The 24,109-nt window shown below is 44.4% G+C and overlaps 1 protein-coding gene across 1 annotated transcript in view; it reads left to right on the forward strand.

Annotated features, from left to right (window-relative positions):
• The first annotated feature begins 9,999 nt into the window (after nt 1–9,999).
• XKR4 (XK related 4) overlaps nt 10,000–24,109 on the forward strand; it is a 310,040-nt gene continuing 295,930 nt past the window's right edge. Inside the window, exon 1 of the mRNA XM_083187107.1 lies at nt 10,000–10,853. Coding sequence (XP_083043233.1) covers nt 10,147–10,853 — 707 coding nt within the window. The 5' untranslated portion in view covers nt 10,000–10,146. The remainder of the gene's footprint in view (nt 10,854–24,109) is intronic.

A 24,109-nucleotide genomic window follows, 5' to 3' on the forward strand; every position in this document is an offset into this window, starting at 1 on the left:
CAGGTTAGCAACGGATACATTATTACTTATACTTTTCTTATGAGTCATTATCCCCTTCGGCACATATGGGGGTGGGGGAGCTGTTCCTATTGTGGCGGCGGTTGCATTTATATTGTGGCTGATTGCGTCAGGCATTGCCAAACCTCTGTTTCCCCATTGTTCCTGTCCTTCCTTCTGCCACAATTTAAGAATATTTATATGCTTCACTCTCTCCTTACGACTGGAGAGTAGGCATATTTCATCTTTTACTGCCGATAAGATTTCCGGATCGAAGCTACCAACACTGGGAAATTCTAACTTGCTGCCTTGTGTCATTTTTCTCCATTTATTTTGGTAAACAACTGCGAGTTCACCGTGCTTCCTGCACATAATAAAAGCAGCCGATCCTTTTGGCCGGCATGCTTCCTCCCTAACATGCACGTTATCACAGCGTGACCCGTTATTACCCATAGTTACAGGAATAAACGTTCACCGCTTAATAGATATCGGTGGGTTATTACTTATCTGAGAGCTCCCCAAACACTCACTTCTACAGCTTCCTAGAACATCCCACAGTCAAGCAGGTGCGAAGGATACGAGGTATGATACTCAATCACCAAGTCTTTCAACTAGCAGCGAACTTCTAGCCAACTTGCTTGATGCGGCACAATTTTTCCAGGGTATAACAAACTTGTTTTCCTATACCCCCAAAAATCGGATTTCTAAAGTAGCTAATCGGAAACAAGTGCGTTCCGATGTATCTTCTTGTACCCTCCTAGCGGAATCAATTCCACTGAAGGGGCAGTTCCTATGGGCACGTCGTCACGTGAACCCTAACCTTGTCCTACCTGGACTGTCCTACTCTGGACTACACTGCGCTTGAGTCGTGTCGTCACACACCCGTTCGCCTCAGTTATGTTTCACACTGGGCGCTGGTTACACCTTGGTCTTATGCATATATTTGAAATATTTCTGTACAGAAAATCTTCCCAAGTTGGTAGCTTTTCACTGGATACTTATGCAGGTATAAATCCCTTATAACACTCTATAGGAATCTATTAAAATAATGCTTGAGTTGCTTGTAATAAAAAAAAAAAAAAAATGAACAAAAAGAAAAAAAACTTATTTTCTTTTATTAATCACCGCCTCATTCGCAGTATATTGTTATACTGTTTAAATAAAGCTAGTGGTTAAATACTGTTCACCTTTGAGTTCCTATGTGTGCTGCATGTGCAGTACCAATGAACAGCCACGTGTGTACATGCACTGTTCACAGGCCGCCGATGAATCGGCCACCCACGTGTTCTATAGTGTATTTGCAAGGTTGCACTCGGGTTTCGCTATACGCAGTAATTGCGCTTAAATGTGGAATAAATCCCTTAACTCCGTCCGAAAGTTACGTATCAAGATGCGAAATAAATCCCGCACTTAATCCGTAAATCACGTACAAAGATGCGAAAATTTCCCGATATGGGCACGTGCGCGCGCACCTTGCGTAATACACAATAGACGCTTTACGTTACTGCAAAAAGGCCCAGGACTTGTCGCCACGTGGCGGAGTCCCTGGTTTTGCAGTAACTAACAAAAAAATTATAGCTTTGCACAGAGGGGATCCTCTATGTACTATAATAAACACAGACTCCACGTGTGCGAACCTTATCGCACGTGGTACATATACTATAATAAACAAGCAGCCCAAGACACTATACCCCGTTAAACTACTTGTGGCAGGCAGAAGTACAGTTTACTAAACACTTAGGTATGATATGCTTTTTAAAACACGTGGCTTTCACTTATTGTACTCCGGGTTCAGCGCTAGCACTTCCCGAACCCCGCACCGCCGCGGACTCGGCCTATCCAGCAATGGAAACAAATAAATACTTCCACCCTTTTGCTGGTATAGGTCGAGTCGCACGCCTGGTACTGAGTTCCGGACTGTGAAACGACCGGGCGAGCACCCCAATTGTTAATGGTGATTAAAATATAACCAGAGTGACGATAAGTGAAAAGCGTTGGTTACGTAATAAGTCCGCAACCAACGTACCCTTTATACCTAACTGCGTGCGAACAAAACGTAGCGCAGCGCAGCGTACAGTCTATTGTATGTTATACACCAAGAACCGATACCTTAATAAGAGATCCTTTCGCAGGACTTGTCTCCAATTGTGCGAATATACCTTAAAGGACAGAGTCCGCAATGTAAGGACAGAGTCCTTAATGTACCTTATCGCTATTATGCGAATAACTAGACACGACCACTGAATAGAAGTAAGGAGGTTAGAACTCCGTAAAAAGATTGTATTAAAGTCCCTAATGGACAAAAGGGGGTTACAGAAATAAGAATAAACAGGTATAACAAGTGATACAATACAATAACAATGAATACTAAACAAACTCTGCTAAGGGGAAAGAATACAAATACAAAACACAATCAGCCAACAATAACTACAAGGATAAATACCGTGATAAATGCAACCGTTACCCGTCTCACTCTAGTATGCGAAGCGCAGTCCGGTCAGAGCTCACTATCGTTCAGGAATGAGCGATAGTCCGGTAGGAAGGTCCAGGGAAGGTAATTGTGCCGAAGTGACCGAGCCTGCTCCGGGTCGCCTATCTTATAGGGTCAGAAGGGGGAGGTCAAAGGCCATTCTCATTGGTCAGGGATCATATGTCCGGTCCACTGTGATTGGAGGTTAGACGCTGTACCTGGTCTGACCAGGTGCAGGGGAGTAAACTTTAAGAGTCCTTTGTTTGGTGGTTTCGGCGTCAGCAAGGATAAGAACCGGTTTGAGCTAGTTTCCTTTGTTAACTACTTACAACAGAAACTGTCTCTGGAATATGGATTATGTCCATATCTCTCGGGCAATGTACATTGCGATATATTCGCAATGACCGGAATACTTCGCATAATGAGCTGAACGGAACGGTACTAAACACGATACAGATAGATGTATGCAGGGCTAACTAAGCTATGTGTGGCGTTCTAAACCTTTAACTATATTTTACTTAGGGTCAGTATGTATTTATGAATTTATGTGTGATAGTATGGCTACTCTTCTGGTCCACTTTGCCACGCATACTCGGGTATGGAAACTTTATTTGCGCAACTCTGCGAACCAAAATGGCGGCCATACTATCCTAAAATGGCGTGTGTGTAACTCGACTTCCATAACATATAATATATAACTGGCCTCAACACTTCCATTGATAAAGGTTGAATATATTTACTGTACTTCTTTTGCTGTCCAGCAGCTCAATCACCTGAAATGCTCTCTAGGCAAAAGCATAAGAAGAGCTTATACATTGTAATACTCTTAAAGAAACAATCTGAGGTCAATCTTTCTTGGAATAAGATTTAAATATGCATGTCTGTAGCAAGCCAATTAATAATGTTTATGCTCATTATCTTACTTTGATTAAGTAGCAGAATAAAAGCATACTGAACCTGAGGCATACTAGATATCTATGTACTGCAGATGTGTGGCTATACTGTAAGTATACAATCACAGATGTACAGTAGCCAAGCTCTTCATCAGCCTGCAGTGCTCTTGCAAAACCAGGAATTGCCCTGCACTGTTCCTTTGGGAATCCCTGGGACTGGCCTTTGAGACCACTCCCTTTTTTCCGTCTAGCGGCTAACTCGGAGTATGGACATGGTTGTGTTGTCCCCAGGGCCAGGGTAAGGCTTATCAGCACCCCAGGCAGAACTACTGCCCCAAACCTAAACCCCACATTGCCACCAATACACTCAAGTGAAAGTGGTGTCATAGAAGTTCCACAGCCACTACCTGTATGAAGTACAACAAAGATCTCTTCCTCATAGACATTATTTATTTTGGATAGGCAGACTCAGTGGTGTCCCCTTAGAATCCAGTGCCCTAGGCAGCTGCCTCATGGTAAAGCTGCCTTTGTGTCCCTCCTCTGATGAAAGACACTGTCCTGCAGCCAATACAGAAGCTATACGACTCTCTTTAATATTTGACGTCATACCACTGAGACGTTTGGAGCCACCCGCCGCCACCTATTGTCCCGCTGTTTACACAGCCTTTTAGCGCTACACGGAAGAACAGCGCAATCATCGTCAGCAGCAGTATCGCCGTCTGAACATTAGGACGCTCCGTCCTTCCAGGAGAGCAACACCACCCGCCGGCGCCAGTGCATCTGGCGTCCCACAGAGGACAACTACCGGCCCCTAACATCTTCCTCCTTACGGTGAACGGAGCAACCATCAGACTTGGCAAACGCTATCTGTGGGTGAGATAAAACCATTAACCCCCTGTTTCCAATCACTGCATACCATCACTGCTGCATACCTACTGCTTGCTATACGCAAAATCAACCATCTGCTTGCTATAGTGCGTGCCACTTACACGCCAGAGTGACTGTTACCTTTATTCATTTCATCCTACCAAATAATAACTTTTCATCGGACATTTATTCCATTATCCATATTAACTTATTTCTACTAACAGCATTTCTGAGACGCATAAAATCCATCTAACAAATTTCATCATTCTTTATGTGGCTTATTAACAGCGGAGTGCCTCCAATTTAACAAACGTCCATTTTTAGCCCCATTTAAGGACTACTATCTATCAGGCTACAACCACCCAGCCGATATATTTATCCTATGAAAGATTTTTTAATAGAGTGTCATTATTTAATGTGTTTTTTATTTTTCTTATATATGTAATTTTTGTGTTCCTGATTATTTCCCTTAATGTTTTATGTATTATTTGATATAATATATTAAATTTATACTTTTTTAAGCAGTGTGTCCGTGTCATTCACTGCACGTTGGTCATTCCCTCTATTTTAGAGTATATATACAATGAATTGGGTTCAGCAGCGCAATACATACCAATTACCTTTCCTCCTCTCTTTAATATTAACAGTTTTTTTTCATAATATTGGAGGTCCTCAGCACATTGTTCCCGATAACACTGCTAGCAATGGTAATGCAAAGTTATCAGATATAGAATTTTCGGAGCAAGTCCGTAGACAACTCACCAAAAGCAAAATAAGTCACAGGGACCAGACAGTATTCACTAAAGAGTTCTATGGGAACTAGCTAGGCCAATACACTCTATTTTTGAAAACTCAAATTGATATGGCTTAGTTCCAATGGATTGGTGTTTTGCAGAAGTTGTCCCAATATTTAAAAAGGGAAACAACTCATACCCGGGTAACTATAAAAGATCTTACATTTATAGTCAGGAAGTTACTGGAGGGTATATTAAGGGATTACATTCAGGCACATTTAATGAAAAAAAGTCTATTATTGGGAACCAACATGTTTTTGTGAGGGATAGGTCGTATCATACTAAGGACCTTAAATTGATTTAATCAGGGGGTGTCAGAATTTTTGCGACTAAGCAAGCGCATGGCTATTTATGCTGTGTGTGAGCGGCCACAGTGAATAGAATATTCACCAGGCCCTTACACACAACAGTGTGGGTGGGGGGCATGGGTCGACGGGCCGGGAGATTTGCCCATGTTAATGCCCAGCCTTTCATGATAGGCATTCCCATCAAAACGCTGGGCATTCCCATGGTAATCGCCCGGTAACGTACCGGTCACGGGCAGCTGACGTCAGTCTGATCTGCGAGCGCAGGAGAAATCATTTGATGGTCGGCAACCATCGAATGAATGCTCCACAGCTGCGAATGGATGATTATGCAAATCATCCATTCGCAGCCATGCTGGGATGTGCGGGGGATCACGGCGTGCGAGTGGGGGCGTCCGGTACTGCGGGCGATGGCTGGTGGACTCGCAAGGCTGTGAAATTTGCAGCCTTGCGAGTCAACCAGAATAAGGTCCTAACTTCATTACTTTCTATGAGGAAGTTAGTGTAGATTTGGAACAAGGCATTTGATACAGTGCCACATAAAATGGAGGAGGTGGGTCCACATAAAATGGAGGAGGCGGGTAGAGGAGCTAGCATCTGTAATCCGGTAAGAAACTGGCTTCAAAACTGCAAAAAGAGACTAGTGGTTAACGGTTCATTTTCAAACTGGGTCACAATATTCTCTTTAACATTTATTAATTGTCTTGGGGATGGTTTAGCAAGCAATCGATTTTTTGTAAATTTTTGCAGATGACAACAAACTGTGTAGCGTTACTGTATAAAATTAGATGAGGATGTTGTCCCTTACAGAGGGACTGTCACATACTGTATCAGGTTAGTTGTGGACCGGGCAGGCTGACAGGCCCTGACTCAAGATAGCAGAGTGCTGGGAGAATGCAGGCCAGTCACACTGTTATAGAGTAGTACCTTTGGTGGGGTTTCCACGATGAGCAGTCCTTCAGCCATGAGTCCCCCACAGGGGTTTTTTTCCTCTCCTGAAGGATGATTCTTCATCGAGGCCTCTGTCACCTTGTTCCTCTTATAGGGCAAGTTTAAAAGAATTATTGTCCAGTCATGGTCCAGAATTATTTAAATTATAATGGGTGGGTGGTTGTGCGTGGATGTGTGGCCACCCTGAGGTGACCTCAAGTTCAGGGTTTGAGGGTTTCAGAATCGTGAGACCCTGTCGCCCGGTGTGACACCCTTCATTGGTTCTGTGGGCTCGACTTATAACGTCGAGCTAATAATTGTCTAATGTCCCTGTAGACTTAGCCCATGTCGAACTACAGTCATTTCGACGTTCATGCATGTTGAGCTTCAGTCATGTTGACCTTCATGCATGTCGACCTTCAGTGGTCGACCTAATGCTTGTTGACCTAGTGACCGTATCCCATAAAGCCAGATTTAAAAAGAACTCTGGTTTTATATAACCTTTAAATTAGCACCATGGGCCTAGTTCAGATGTGGTTGGAGTTGCTATCACTGCTTCTTCCTTGGAAAAACTACCTCAGGGAGCCCTGTGACAATAACGTCAGCTTCAGGCGGCGAATTCACAGGGTTCACATGTGAATCGGGGTTTCTCCACAGCTCCTAGAATGATAAAGTAATGTGGGTACTGGGGCCAGGGTGATACTCACTTCCAGAAAAAAGGTGGTAGACTGCGCTCATTGATGACAGACTGAGGAATTAAAAATATAATTTTTAATTATACAAATAGCATGCTGTAATAAACATATAAAAATACAAGGTACAAGGTACACAATATAAAAGAAAGGGAAGGGGGAGGGCAAGGGTATTTGAAAATAGCTGCGTCCACTGTTGGAGTGATGTCACCTTAGTTAGAGTCCACAGTCCAGTGGATAACCGTTGAAATGAGGAGCAGATGGATGTATCGAAGCCTGGCCGCAGCGGTACTCAAATGTAGTTTTTTTTCCCTCCGATTACAGTAGGGGGTAGCGATCCTCCCAGCTTGGATAAGAAATATTGGTAGAGTGTCCGCTGTAGGACCCTGGGTGGGTATTAGACAGGCGGCTTGCCTTCAAGTAGTGAGTGCCTCACTCCAGGTCGATAGGCCCTATCGACCTGGAGTGAGGCACTCACTACTTGAAGGCAAGCCGCCTGTCTAATACCCACCCAGGGTCCTACAGCGGACACTCTACCAATATTTCTTATCCAAGCTGGGAGGATCGCTACCCCCTACTGTAATCGGAGGGAAAAAAAACTACATTTGAGTACCGCTGCGGCCAGGCTTCGATACATCCATCTGCTCCTCATTTCAACGGTTATCCACTGGACTGTGGACTCTAACTAAGGTGACATCACTCCAACAGTGGACGCAGCTATTTTCAAATACCCTTGCCCTCCCCCTTCCCTTTCTTTTATATTGTGTACCTTGTACCTTGTATTTTTATATGTTTATTACAGCATGCTATTTGTATAATTAAAAATTATATTTTTAATTCCTCAGTCTGTCATCAATGAGCGCAGTCTACCACCTTTTTTCTGTATATTTTCCATAGGGATTGACACTCCCTTTTTTTGACAGCCGCTAGCGGAAGCCACTCATACAGGCGCCCCTACAGTTACCTCGGTAACTGATCCCCCATTTTTTTGATACTCACTTCCCCAGGATCTGATGATCAGAGCTTCCTGCTGCTCCTGTGACCGCTGGTGCAGTAATATGACACTGCAAAGCGACATCTCACTTTACAGCACGGGAGGTCATAGGAGAAAGAAGCCATGATGACCAGCAACACTATAGAAGCTGAGTAGGTGAGTATGGGTAGCGATGGTGGTAGGAAGGGGAGGGGGGTGAGAGAAAATTGTGGCACCTATATTTAAAGTCCCCTCTCCAGGAGAAGCATGGGGAGAAGACTGTCAGCACACTTTGGGGGGGAAATGTAGACGTCATCAAGCCCCGCCCCAGTATTGCAAATTCCGCAATTCTTGGGTCATCGAGGAGGGGGCAGGGCTAAATGATTCAATTTGCATCTTTAGCCCCTTCCCCGTAAAGCTGTTAATCGTGGGAAATTAACACTGCCGTGGGAGGGGGCGCTGGTATCCGGGAGGGTTGCCCACCTTTCCAGGGGGGCCAGGAGGGGGCCCCGATTTTGGGTAGCCTCCCGGCCATTCCGGGAGGGTAGGCAACCCTGTTATTACCTCACTGTGACATTAGCCAGACAATCAATAAAGGAAAAAGCAGCCACTTGACAACCAGCAGATGCAATGTGAAGGCGCTCATGTCCAAAATGACTATATGTACTGTATATACACATAAATCTTTGGGTAGAAATATATTATATAAATTTACAGTATATAATACTTGATCTATTTCTATACTGAAAGCTTCATAGTTGTATGAAAACAAATCTCCGGCACATGCAGATGTCAGGGATTTGTTCAAGGTCATTGAAAGCAAAGTTCCTTTTTTTTCTCAATGAATTGGAATAAAATCCGCACATTCTTAAACTTCCAACTCTGAAACACCACAGTAACAAGCTGGCTACCTCACCATACATATCCTATAGGTGAGGCCATGTAATGACAAATGACTGTGGTTTCCCTGCGCTTGTACTACTCCAGCACAAAGGTATGAATGGGAAAGGATACTCTTCCTTTGCTAGAACAGGATGCCAGCCACAACAGGATGGTGCAGTATGAACTAGTATAATACATATCTCTCTCCCACCTGCCCCGGCCAAGCTGTATACAGCAATCAGCACTGGCTGCAGCATGGGATGAGGAACCTCCTCACTGACACGCTGCCATTCTTATAGCAATGAATGGAGTGCAGGAGGAGTGAGGCACCATGCAGCAAGCCCAGGGCATTGTGATAGGAGACACTGAGATGGTTCCTTATTGTAATGCTGAGTGCACGCAGGAGTCACAGGGGGGAGTATGCTGAGTTTTGGTGCTAGGGGCCGTCCTATATTTATTGTGAATGGTATATACAGTAATGCATTATGCTTTGTGGGTCCCTCTATCCTCGTTTCACCTCTCCCCACCAGCACCACCGCCTTACTGCAACCCCTCCTCCGTGGTTTTTTGCATCCCTGCACTGGTAGTGGTGGCAGAGACAGGCAGAGAGAGCAGAGGGATGAGGTCATCCCTTTCCCCATCATCCGCCTGTGGAGGAGGAGGAGGAGGAGAGGGAGGGTGGGGAGGAGGAGGAGGGCTGTGGTCCAGGCAGCAGTGTGGTTGCAGGGGGGTGGTCACGCAGACAGGCGGCGCTGCTCCACACGGCCCGGCCCACGGTCTATTCTCACTCAGGTACCAAAGGCAGCAGCAGCAGCCACAACAGGGGAGTGAGCGGGGGAGGGAGGCTGGGGGAGGATGCAGGAGGAGAGAGGGGAGGCTGGTACATAGAGCTGGGGGGAGGGTGCAGGAGAGAGGGGAGGCTGGCACATAGAGCAGGGAGGGAGGCACATAGAGCCTTGGAGGGAGGGTGCAGGAGAGAGGGGAGGCTGGCTCACAGAGCAGGGAGGGAGGATGCAGGAGAGAGGGGAGGCTGGCACATAGACCATGGAGGCTGGTACATAGCCCAGGGAGGGAGGCTGGCACATAGAGCAAGGCGGGAGGGTACAGGATACAGGGGAGGTTGGCACATAGAGCAGGGGAGGCTGGCACATAGAGCAGGGGAGGCTGGCACATAGAGCAGGGAGGGAGGCACACAGAGCAGGGAGGGAGGGTGCAGGAGACAGGGGAGGCTGGCACACAGAGCAGGGAGGGAGGGAGGCCGCCTCTCTCACCCCTCTGCTGCCCAGCGAGCACATTTTCCCCCTTTTCCCCCTTTTTTTTATTTTTCCTGTGGGTAGAACATCATGGCCGCTAAGTCGGACGGGACGCTGAAGATGAAGAAGAGCGACGTCGCCTTCACGCCGCTGCAGAACTCGGATCACTCGGGCTCTGTGCAGGGCTTGGCTTCGGGCTCGCAGCCGGGCTCCGGCGCCGGGGATGGGGGCTGCTCGGACGGCGGCTCCCGGTGCTGCTGCAGCAGCGGCGGCGGCAGAGCGCTGGCTGGCAGCGGCGGAGGAGGAGGCGGCGGTGGCGGCGTGGGGTCGCCCTCCCTCTGCCTGCGCCCGGGCAGGGAGCAGCAGCGCTACCTGGTGTGGGACTGCCTGTGGATCCTGGCCGCGGTCACCGTCTACTTGGCCGACGTGGGCAGCGACATCTGGCTCTCCGCGGACTACTACCTGCGGGGCCAGCGCTGGTGGTTCGGGCTGACGCTGTTCTTCGTGCTGCTGGGCTCGCTCTCTGTGCAGCTGTTCAGCTTCAGGTGGTTCGTGCACGATTTCAGCACCGAGGACAGCTCCCAGTGCCCCCCGCTGGACGGAAAGGCGGCCGTGGAGGGGGACGCCCGACCCGTTACCCCGCAGAGACAGGCTTCCACTGCCAGCAGCGGCAGCAAGCCCGGGAACCCCGGCAGCCACACAGCCCGGGCCGGCCAGCGGAGGTCTGCCTCCTGCTCCTTCTGCATCTGGTTCCTGCAGTCACTCATCCACATCCTGCAGCTGGGGCAGATCTGGAGGTAACTACAGTACTGTCCTGATCATAAGGATGCCTGTGTCGTGTGTGTGTGTGTGTGTGTGTGTGTGTGTGTGTGTGTGTGTGATTCTACATATACTGTATGATGTGTGCCCATATATTCATAATATACTGTGTAATGTGTGCCCATACTGTATATTCATCATATACTGTACTACAGTATATACAGTATTGTGTGTAGTGTATGTGTACAATCCATCATATAGTAGTGTGTGGGAATAACCCATGTGCTGGTCCATCATTTATAATATAGCCTGGGTGCGTTTAATTCATGTGCTTGACCATTATACACACTATAGCATGTGTGTGTGTGTGTGTGTGTGTGTGTATCCTTGTGTCCAGTCACATAGGTGTTCCAGAACCAGGTTCTTGCAAGGACTGAGCGGCACTTGATCTGAAAATGCAAAATCAATGCAGTGTCTTTCAATGTCACTGTACCAACACTTGCACTGTTCTTGGCTTATGTGTTTTTCTGTATTTCCTCTGTATGAGATAATTGCTGATCATATGTCGTTTCCTGGGTGAGGGGTGTTATAATGTCACTCTTCATGGTTGATGAAGTTGTGAGAAAGTCCACCTGCTATTATTATCACCATCATCATCACCACCTTTATTATTGCCACCATGTGTGTTTTTCCATCTACACCTGAATAGTTTACAGCATCCGGGAATGCAGATATTTCAATTAATATGTCAATGCAGTCACAAAGAGTTTACCTTGAAAATAATTTTGGTACACGAATGGCACTTGCAGTAGACCCTACTGTATCTATGGAAAGCATGGCAGACCTGTAAGGATAGGGGACTGCAAGTGATGTCATGATTTATGAGAATAGTAAGACACCGCTCCTTGCAGACACGTGACAGTGATCCCAATCGGTGGTGCCTTTCAAACCGTACTTTCCAAATGTGTTCTAGCATACTGTATTGTGCTGCTCGGTGCATTCTGTGGAAGAATGAATGTCAATTCGCTTTGCTGACATCAAAGCATGGCTAGATCCATGGTGGTTTGTATGTTGATAGCATTGCTATGTATATGCTGAACTGTGGTTTTATTTGCCAGCAGTTTTTGGAATGGCGTTACGGCTTTCTATACTGTATTCTATACTATCATTTTCGGTTATTCTGGTTTTGTAATATTGACGGCTGCTATGGCAAGATGTATACATTGAGACCATGGAAATCATCTGCCATGGTATTACTCTTTCTAAGGATGCCGCTTTCGAGGGCCATGAGACTTCAGCTGCCATCAGCTTTAATAATGTAAAAAGAATAGGATCCCTGCTGTGTCTGCTTAGCGTCAAATTATCTCTGAATACACTGAGTGACTACAGCCACCAAGCTCACAGTGTAAAGTCTGCCATAAATGTGTCTGTGTCATGTAAAACAAGCCCAGATCCGTTCACAAATGCCCACTGTTTTTCTTTACACATCAACAAATCATGCAGATCATTTTTGGATCAGGCAGATGACACCTATTGTCTCAATGGCATACATGCCCTATAGTAGTATTGAGATGTTGGCAGCGTTTCCAGATTTCCTCCTGTTATGCACACAGTGATAACCGTTACAATAAGATGCCCATACTGTACCTGCATTTAAAGATTTTTAATAGTGTACGTAGACATTGTGACTAACTGAAGTAACCTCCTACTAGGTGGACAGGATGCTGTCATTAAGTCGACAAGCATTGGGTCGACACCATTAGGTAGAAATGCTGAAAGGTCGACACGGGTCTAGGTCGACAGGTCATTCTGTCGACACAAACATTAGGTCTACATGGGCAAGGTTGACAGTAATAAGGCCGACATGGGGTTTTTCATTGTTTTTTGAGCCGACATGTGCCGACAGGGGTTGTTTCATGCCCTACCATCCACTAGGGCATGGTGGGAGAATAAAATAGTGTGCCCGAATCATGGCAAACACAGCGAGCCATGCGAGGGGACATGGTGCTATTTTTCAGTGTCCATGTCGACTGTGTCGACATTCTGGTAAAAAACCTGTGAAAAACCCCATGTCAACCTTTTGACTGTCGACCTTGCCCATGTGGACCTTTCAGCATGTCGACCTAATGGTGTCGACCCATTCCCTTGTAGACCTAATGATCCATACCCAGATGGACATATATTTGTGTACTTACATGCGTAAAGGATACATCTTCAGTGCTTTAAGTTGCAGCCTATAGATTAGTGTTTGAGCTTTGAGAAGCAATAACGCTTTTGATGCTGTGTTGTAAAATAGGATATGATCCAATAATCTTCTTCTTTGCTTACCCATACAACCCCTTATACAAGCACTTACAAAACATTCCGTGACAGCTGTCACTCTGTACTGTGAAATGACACGAGTTGAAATGTTCATATAAGATATCCCTGACAATACATGCAAATGTTCTCCAGTTCTCCAGCTGAATTCATTAGAAAGTCTATTTTTAGCTCTCGTTCACAAATGTTTACAGGTTATATATATCAGAAAATGGTTCCAACTTTCCGTTAGCCGACTTGTGTTCATTTTGCCTTCGTTTTGAGATGCAGGTCAACCATTGCTATAGTAAATGGCCAGTATTTTAATTGTGTCCCTGAATTTATATTTACAATTATTTTGTTTTGTCATTTTGTGAAACGTCATATTAAATATTTATAACGAGCATGTGACACTTCAGGAAAATGATGGCAGTAATCAAAGGTTGTTGGTGTTTGCTGAAACTATGTTGTGGGAAGCATATGGACATTTAATGGTGTGAGTTAATTAACTAAAGAATAATTAGTATTGCTTTTTATAAATACCTTTCATACTACCGCAGTAAGCAGTGTCATTGCTGGGCCGACCCGGTTCGCGGCTCAGTCTGAAAGAAGCCAGGAAAAATAACCTGGGTCATGTAACCTGGCAATCCAACCTGGGTAGTGACCAGGGCTGTACATGGGACTGACACGGGTCACGATCACCTGGGTTGTGTCTCAAACCACCGGATTGGCTTTCTGCAGTAGCGCTCGGATAGGACATCTTTACCAAGGGTCTGCTGTGAACCTGGGTAAGTGAAATAGGTCGGAGCTGGGTCTGACTCAGGTACGGCCCGTGTTCAAAATCCCAGGTCCCAACATTTGTAATCTATAAGAGGTATTAATGATGATGAATTATAATCAAATTATTAGCGAAAATATTGATATTGTTTTATTATAGTATACAAGGTATACATGTATAAAATCTGGTCATTTAACCTCAGTGTTAATTAGTAAAAAAATGTAGCATTAACAGGAATACTGTAGCTCGTTATTCCATATATAATTGGCAATAAGGGATTCCCTTAGGCATATTCTGTAGGTGAAAATGTATCTAGTGTTCTAATGATATTCTATGACGATATAACAGACAAATGTGTAATAGAAATCCATAGCTGTTTCTCATGCCCTTATTATATTCTGATACATTATCTATATTATCCTTAAAATAAACATGGTACAGGATACATTATACAACTCAGTGGGTTCCATTTACTAAGGATCACATACACAATGCGATCTGTGCTGAATCTTACCGCCCAGGATTGCATTGCAATGTGCGATCCTATTGGCGGTATGTATCTTCCAGATGCAGGGACAGCGGCTCCGAAAGGAAAACATCCCTGCAAACTGCTTAGCTGGGGGGGGGGGGGGGTGTGTCTGCCAGCGCTGACCCCCGGCTGACCACAACACCACTCCAGCTGGAAGTGTAGTAATTAGCCCGTAGGCTACAATGGGCTACCGCCATCTCAGATTTGCAGTAGCCGCGGTGCCTGCTTTGCATTCCGTATATTCCGTATATTGGTAAATTGGGCAGCATTGCATCCCCCATAAAGCCTATGGGGGTTGCATCTGGGATAGGACAAGAGGGATCTCAGCAGGTATTAGAGATTCCTGCTGCAGTCCCCCCGTGATACATTCCTGACGGTTCTATGGGTGTTTCCTGGGAATTATTCGCAAATATAAATGGACCCAAGTATCTTACGCAAAGAACAGTGGGGAATGTTATTTATGGACCCACTATTTTAGATGTGTCTGTAGCCAGAGCAAAAGGCAGTTATGTGGTGTTACGCCTCATGTACAGACAGCCACCTACTGTAATAGTCCTGCATCAGTACATGAACCCTGCCCAGTCACTTACTGCATAAGGCCATTCTTCTCTCACTGTACAGCTCTGACACAAAGTTTGAATATTCTTAAGAATACTCTGTAAAGATCTGACCCTAAATCGAATCGGAACTTCCAGTAATCTATAATAAACAAGACACAAACATGGACGTTTTTTACTGATGTATTAAACATATTGATGCAGCCCTTCTGTTGCTGAAAAATACATTTGAACTTTTCAATTTGTTAATTGATGGCATCTAGCAGTAGCAGTAACATCCACCAAATCTTTGCTGTTTATAATCAATGTTTCACATCCGGTGCATGTCTCTTTCCTGAGCACAATCCTCCATAACCTTTTCCCTTGTTTACCCTCAAGATATTGCGTATTGAGGACTCATTAATAGTGGCATTAAACGAAGACCATATCCCTGGACTCTATGGGACATCCTGCGGTATTGTAGGCCTCAATTTTGGAGCACATTTTGTTGTGTGACCACTGCTGGGAAGTTGACCAATTTTAAGGAATATTCTACATTTGTATCTTTATTTGCACCGGATACGCTAAAGAAAAATTACGTTTGGCTGTTACATACAACTCTTTTAAATTTGAAAGATACAAAAAAAACCCCCATGTACAGTAAAGCTGAAAGTAACTGGGAAGTTCTGCTTCTTCAACCCATTTAAAAGAAGAGTTCGCATCACTTTATGCCTAAAGCCCTATACACACTAGACAGAAAGTAAAAGATATCATACCCTCCAACATGACCCATTCCATTAGGTACAAAGGGGCCGATGTATTAAGCCTTAACAAGAGATAAATGCCAGGGTGATACTGGGAGATAAACGTCCAGCCAATCAGCTCCTTACTGACTTTTTTCAAACACAGCCTTTAACATGTCAGTTAGGAGGTGATTGGCTGGACGTTTATCTCTCTTTATCACCCTTGTATTTATCTCTTGTTAAGGCTTAATACATCTGCCCCAAAATGCTCTGTTCCTGGACTTCCCTGCCAGTAGCAGTTACAGAGGCGGGGCTCCAGCACAGCCCAATATTCAAAGAGGGGGGGTCACATCAACTGTCAGTGAGTCCAGGACAGTGATGCTTGAAGTGGCAGTAGGCGTGGCTCCCTTTTTGAATACTGGACTGTGCTGCATACTCACATCTGTAACTGCCACTGACAGGGAAGTCCAGGAACAGAGCATTTTGTACCTAATGGAATGGGTCATGTTTGAGGGTATGAGATATTGGTAAAAGATATCGTTTAGTAACATCACCGGGACCTGCTGATCAGGCAGGTCAGTGGCTGTATAGCCAAATTGACTTGCATGTTCAGCCAAGAGGGAGGTAATTCACACGATCGGGGGAGCGCGCTCCGTTAATGATATTGAGCATACATCATAGAGTATATTTTAAAAAGCATTGCTCAGAAGCCCCTTTCTAAAGGATATATTTAAAAACATCCTCTAGTATGTATGGGGCTTTAGATATCCACGTCAGGAATACAAGACAGAAAACGCTGTCGTTAAATTCAAGAAACTTCTAATATTTTTAGTGCTTGTGTCCGATTGGCACATCATGCAGATTTTGGAATATGGGGCCTTATTCAGCTTGGATCACATGTAATAAGCTGCTGCAAGCAGCTTATGGTATACGATCCTTGAGCATTACAAATGCAGGAAGAGATGCATACCACCTTGCATTTGCAATCGCATCGAACAGAAATACGATCGCAATACAAAAGTAACAGCGAGAATCAGTTGCGGTGTTCCTCTGCGACTGCCGCCTGAGTAAGTCTAACCTTACTCTGGACAGCTTGCTTGGCCAAGGAAAGTCCGTCTCTCGGCGCATTCATTGGCCCGGCCACTGCTGGAAAATGGGGGTGACACGTAAACCCCAATCTGTATTCATGGGATACCACATGCTTAATATAGAATGTTTTGACTGAATGTCAATGTTTAAAAGTAGCTCCCGTGATCAAATTCTTGCAGGTTCTACACCTTGCACATTTATAACAACATGTCTTCTTCATAGAGGGGTCAGAAACTTCCACTTCTTTAACCTAAGTAATGTCCATTCAGAAAAGAAGATCCTTAAGGTTTAGTCCACATTTATAGCCAGTCATCGGTGTTGTTTTATGAAAACATGGAAGATCTTCGACTGTCGAAACTATGTGCCATAATGCCATACTAGCTTTAGGCGTAATAGGCAGGCGTAACCGGCAGTGTTAAATGTTGCAATCCATGTGAATGCTTGGCTTTGATTTTGAACAGTGGGTTTTAAAAGATCTAAATGATTCTTTTCCAACAATTTCATTTTGGTTTGTTGTAACACCTTGAAGTTGTAACGCATTTCATAAAAATTTGGTAACACATTTCATTTAAATTGGTGCGGTAGATCAGCGAGGTTACTATATAGTCTGACTGCCCTCAATATTTGTGAGAAAGGAAGACCCCTTTTTAGTGGACTAGGATGGTACCTACTCGATAGTAGTGGAGAATTATGGTCCGTTTCCTTAAAGAAAATGGAAGTAGTGATGCTCTTTATTCATTACCTCCAAAAAGTCTATTGAGGTATCACTCCATTTATATGTCAGTTTAATAATTTAGGAAGAGAGTTTATTTTTTCCATCATATTTTCAAACAATTGCGGACCTTCATTCCACAGCATAAATAAATCATCTGTGAACTGACAAAACAATAGGAAGTGTAATCTCCTGAAAAAAATAATAAATGTTCTTTATCTGAAGATATTGGCATAAGAAGGTGCCACAGATGATCCCATGGCACATCCAGATAATTGTATATATAGAGCAGGCATTCCCAACCAAGGTCCTCAAGGCAAACCAACAGTGCATGTTTTAGTGATATCCAGGCTTTAGCACAGATGGTTTAATCAGAATCCCTCAGATACTAATTAAGTCACCTGTGCTCAAGCCTGGATATCTACAAAACCTGCACTGTTTGTTTGCCTTGAGGACCGTGGTTGGGAATGCCTGATATATATATATATATATATATATATATATATATAGAGAGAGAGAGAGAGAGACCAAAAAGAAAATAGTTGCAGGTAAGCACCAATTTCAATAAATGCAACAAATGCTGTTTGTTGAAGCCAAAGTCAACCAAGATACTGTCAAAAAAATTCCTCTTGCCAGTTGACCTTGATCATGGGGCATCAAAGTGTTTAGACTAGTGACTTCCATAGTGCACATAATAGAATGGTTCTCCCGGCCAGTATCCTCTTGTAGCAAATTTAGAAAATTGGTGGTCTCCTTAAGATGAGTTGGTGAACCACAACATGTGGTTGAATAAAATTATTCAATAGCTGGGAGATTGGCTGTTATAAGCTACCTCTCGATGAGATGATGTGTCCGCCTAATGGATTTTTTTTAATTTTTGGAATTTTGTAAAGTACCAGAATGATTGGTGAGTAACGCTCCCATGATCTTTTAATCAATGAGTCAAGCATCCACAGCTTCTTGTAATAGATTAAATAGTTCTCTCTGAAATCTATTAGTTGGATCCACAGTAAGGTTTGTGTACACCAATTGAACGGGCAATTGTCCAAGTACCTCAGATCTGTAGGTACTGAGATCCTAGAGGACTATCGCTCCCTCAAGGGAAGACACCACGTGGTGAGCGCGTTGGTCAGGAGAACATACTGACGGTGGACCTGAACCAGGGGATGTGTTGCAGAGTTTTCGATATCTTATGCTTCACATGTCTACTCTATATGTGTGGACAATTCCACTGAGTGAAGGTCCATCAAGTTCTTTATTTTGTTAAGTTTGTTTTTATCAATTAATAAATTGTATTACACTGTCTGGAGCATCTCTCTAATTTATGGGTACGATGCTGGAGGGATAAAAGAGTATTTCCTGGATTGCCATTCAGACGATACTGCTCCCCTTGCGATTATCGTCCACCCATGAGTCTAGACCATATTCTTTGGTACGGTGCCATTGCTGCATATGGATTAAGGTCATAATAGGATTTGTGCAAACAATATCACACTATTGTGGTTTATTTTTCTTTTTGCTGTTGGGGAACGCACTTGATGAGACCCATTGGTTAAAGAATATAAATTAAAACACATCTACATCTAAAGGAGCACCTGGTAACTTAACAAGTGGGTATTGGCTGCGCAGAATTCTAATTTAAAAGCAGACTGACCTCAAGGAAGGTTCCATGATTGGAGGGACAGATGATGGAAAATTAAAATACAGAGATTAGCTGTATGCAGATTGTAGCAGGACCACAGCATAAACACACTGTCGAGAATGTTCGGCAAAAAACCTTTGCTGCCTATCCCCCGAAAGGGGGCTACAAGCAAATATGGGTACCCTGAATGTAACTAGGAGGTAATGCAGCAAATATCGCTGATCTTTGTGAACACTCTCATAGAACCAGGGAATGTCTGGTCTTTGGCCTTTATTCAGATCTGATCGCAGTACAAATTTGTTTGGAAAATGGGCAAAACCATGAGCACTGCAGGTGGGGCAGATGTAATGTGCAGAGAAAGTTCGATTTTGGGTGAGCTATTTTGTTTCTGTGCAGGGTAAATACTGGCTGCATTATTTTTTACACTGCAATTTAGATTTCAGTTTCAACACACCCCACCCAAATGTAACTCTCTCTGCTCATGTTACATCTGCCCCACCTGCAGTGCACATGGTTTTGCCCATTTTCCAAACAAATTTGTACTGCAATCAGATCTGAATAAGGGCCTTTGGGCCTTATTTTGGTTCATTCTTTCTGACAAAATCCTTCTTAGATGGACAAAACCATGTGCACTGCAGGGGGGGCAGATGTAACATGTGCAGAGAGAATTAGATTTGGGTGAGTAATTTTGTTTCTGTGCAGGGAAAATACTGACTGCTTTATTTTTACACTGCAATATAGATCTCACTTTGAAGAAAAACCCCACCCAAATCTAATTCTCTCTGCACAAGTAACACCTGCCTCACCTGCAGTGCTCATGGTTTTGCCCATCTAAGAAGGATTTTGTCAGAAAGAATGAACCAAAATAAGGCCCTTTGTGTGGATTTCTATTGCTTTACAGAATTGCGACCACATTATATAAATGTTCAGCTGTTTTTTTTTTATATTTAAGTTGAAATAACCTATCACTTTATTTCCTGACGCTTTATAGGAAAAATAAAATACATCTCTTGTTGTATATCTTTATTACTGTGACTAAATCTGGCACCAAAGGTTGTTACAACATTGTGGAATAAAAGCTATTCACTACTAAACACTACGCTCTTTCATTAAATGGATTGAATCTGCAATTGTCCACAAATAGGAACACACTTCCGCGGTTCAGCAGCTGACTCATGAGTGCGACTTAAAGGACTACCGCACAATTTTTCTTGCAGGGATGTGTACACACGTGTGTATGTATTGCGTGTTAGATGAGTAGAGCCACATCTGTATATGTTGTGCTTCTGTATATTGAACTGAAATCCTATATAATAAAAGCATAAAATGAGAGTTATTGAAAATCACTAATTGCTGCAATTTGCATAGGAAATATCACCGTAGCGGTTAATACTCAGTTGCTCGGCAGTACGGCTTCGGTGGCAAGCCATGATGTCACTTGGTGGTCCATGACTAGGCTTTGCCGTCACACGCATGCACATTGGAACTACCAATTGTTAACAAAAAGTAATAATATAAAAAAAAACTATATATTTCACCACAAATCTGAACTGCAAAAATGCTTTTTAATTAAATTTCATAAATTATTTCTGAGATCTTGAATAGCCAAAGAAGGATTGTGGTAATCCTTGATAAATAGGCTACCTTATCGTTCTAATGTAGAAGTATAGCACCAGGGACAGTTGGCAAATTTTTCTCATCTACCACCCCCAATAGTGACGGCATTTAATAGGATTGTGGATTGGAAGGTCTGCAGTGTCTAGGTCAGTGTTTTTCAACCACTGTGCCGTGGCACACTAGTGTGCCTTGAGCTGTTCTCAAGTGTGCCCCCAGATCTAGAGATGCCCAAACCAAGTTACAGCCACCACCAGTTCAACTGTTATTTACTGATCTCTTCTTTTCATGTAAAGGGCAAATGTATTTTATTTTTGTTACCTGTGGGGACCAGTGTGATTGTTTTTATATGGTGGCTGATAGGTTTGTTTGTTTTCCTGTGGGTGCCAATGTGTTTTGCCCTGTGGGGATCTCATGGTGTGCCTTGGCAATTTTAAAATCTTATTTAGTGTGCAGCAAGGTAAAAAGGTTGAAAATCACTGGTCTAGGTAAACAGGCAATAGGTCAATACTGACAAAAGGTCGACACATGGAAAATGTTGACATGGGTTTACCACGTTTTTTGGCAATGTCGACCTCTGTCGACATGAATACTAAATTAGTGTAGCGCTTAACCTTGCATGGCTCGCTTTGCTCGTCATGCTTCGGGCCTAGTTCCTCAATCTGCTGGCACTTCGCTCGGCACACTTTACCATTCCCAATTGTAGTCCACATGGATGATAATGTATAAAAAGTAAAACAAAAAATTTGTGGTAGACGCATGTCAATTTTTTCATTTGTCGACCATCGCCACATCAACCTTTTATTTGTGTCAGCTTTTTAGTCAATGTCAGCCTACTAAATGATAACCTTTTGTTAATGTCAACCAGCGGCGTAACTATAGCACCGAAGCCCCCGCCACCATGGGGGGGCGCTGTGCATGTGGGGGCACCGGGGGCTGCGGTGCTATAGTTACACCCCCCCCCCCAATCCCCCGCAGACTTACCTATCTCGCTGGTCCCGGCGGCTCCGTTCTACTGCTGAGGACCACCACAAAATGGCCGCCCCCATATAGCACACTGTTCTCTGAAACTGTCTGCTGTATGGGGGCGGCCATTTTGTGGTGGTCCTCAGCAGAAGAACGGAGCCGCCGGGACCAGCGCGATAGGTAAGGCTGCGGGGGATTGGGGGGGGGGGGGGGGGTGGTTGCGTGGGGGGGGGGTGCTTGGCGGGGCGGCGGCGGGGGGCGCCCAAAACTTAGCTACGCCACTGATGTCACCCTAGTACATGTTGAACCCTTTGTCTATGTCGACTTATTGCATGTTGACCTGCTGACTGTCTACCTAGACACTCTAGACCAGGGGTGGCCAAATCTGTCCTCGAGATCTACCAACAGGTCCTGTTTGTCAGGCCACCTGCGGAACTATAGTAGGAATGAATGCAGCATTTTTGAAAATGTGACAGTTAGTAATGACTACAGCTGTGCACCAGCTAGGTGACCTGGGAAATGTGACAGTTAGTAATGACTACAGCTGTGCACCAGCTAGGTGACCTGGGAAATGTGACAGTCAGTAATGACTACAGCTGTGCACCAGCTAGGTGACCTGGGAAATGTGACAGTCAGTAATGACTACAGCTGTGCACCAGCTAGGTGACCTGGGAAATGGGTACCGTTGGTGGAGCTCGAGGAATGGTTTGGCCACGCCTGCTCTAGACCCTTCAACCGCTTCTGATTTAATAGCTAGGGCTTTTCAATACTTAATAAAAAAAGCAATTGGTCAAAACAAGCCTATGCTGCCTGTGTTTTAATAGTGTAGGACTGATATTTATTAATTCACCATGTGAAAAATATAATTACATTGGAATTGTCGGTCTTTGTTCCTTTTTTTTATGTACTATACATTGTAGCCATAACTGATGTTCAGAATTCTTCACAAATCTACTTTCTATCTTTAATTATGAACATTATATTATTACCTGCTGTAGATACTAGCTGTACGCCCATTCATAGCTCACGGCAGCACACACTAGTTACATAAGATATTTACTCTGCTGTTTACCGATTTATGCACAGTGTGAACGATGGTGAATTAAAGACTTGTAATCACGTGTGCTGTGCCAAACAAAATGATCTATTGATCCATATGCTGGAGACGCAATGCTTGTGATTGCAATGGACTGCACTGTACACATTTCCTTGAAAATACTCTTACAGGATATGCTATTATCTCATGAGTAGAGGTCAAGCTGCTGGGAAGCAAAGTATAGACGCTCAGGCAGGTCGCTTACACTTGATCTTGACTCATTCATAAAGGAAACCGTTCTTTCTAACTAAAGTCACTGAGAAGGCAAAATGCATCTATTGTCCTGCAAGACTTAAGGTGTGTACACATTAGATGGTCTTTTGAATTATATGCACAATATCGACCATCATTAACGATATTTTAGTGCATGCCTAATGTGTACGTACCTTTATTTTACTCCTATACAACCATAATACCCAGCAATCAAACATGGCCTTTGAAATGTCTTGTGCAGCTCCTTAAGTATTTACTATTTGACTTAATTTTATAATACAGGTCACGTCTCCCTGTATTCCAAGAACCGGAATATTCAGAAAACCGTGATTTTTCAGAATATTTCTCTTTTTTTGGGGGGGGGGGGGGGGGGGGGTTACCTCATGCCCCGAAGTCCACGGTGGCCTTAGGATCCTCTTCAGCGGCATCTCTGGTCCCAGGGGTGCATTGCGCAAGTGTGTGGGCGCGCCGGTGTACTCACCGATGTGCCTGCACACTCGCGCAATGCAGCCCTGGGACCGGAGATGCTGCTGAAGAGGATCCTGAATGCCGCCCATGATGCTGGGGGACACCATGGTTGTCCGGGGACCATCGGGGCACCCCCAGGGGACAAGGTAGGTATGGGAAATAACTCTGTGCCCTGCTACAGTACTGTGTACTTCATCCCCAGCCAGGCAAGGACCCCCACTGTGCATGCTGCGTCACACAGGGGTAGTGCGCCTGGAACAGGGCTGTGGAGTCGGTAGATAAATGGCCCGACTCCAACCCCGACTCCTCATACGGCTGACCCCGACTCCTCGACTCCGACTCCTCTGTATTAATATGCGAATGTATTTGATAAATTCCTTGAAGGAAAGAAAGGCAACATACATATTAAGGTGCCCACAGACGCATCGATCCCGGCGTGCGTTCTGTGCTTAACTAGCACACATAGCATCGCATCGTATGCCTTGTGCATGCGATGTGCATGCGATGCTATGCGATAAAAAGCTAGTACAAAAAGTATGTGCAGCACATACTTTTTGTACTGTGCGATGAGGTGCCGCGGGAGCGCGCACCCCATCGCATAGCATCGCAC

This window comes from Crinia signifera, chromosome 5 (genome assembly GCF_055691185.1).
Source record: "Crinia signifera chromosome 5, ASM5569118v1, whole genome shotgun sequence".
Classification (NCBI taxonomy): Eukaryota; Metazoa; Chordata; class Amphibia; order Anura; family Myobatrachidae; genus Crinia; species Crinia signifera.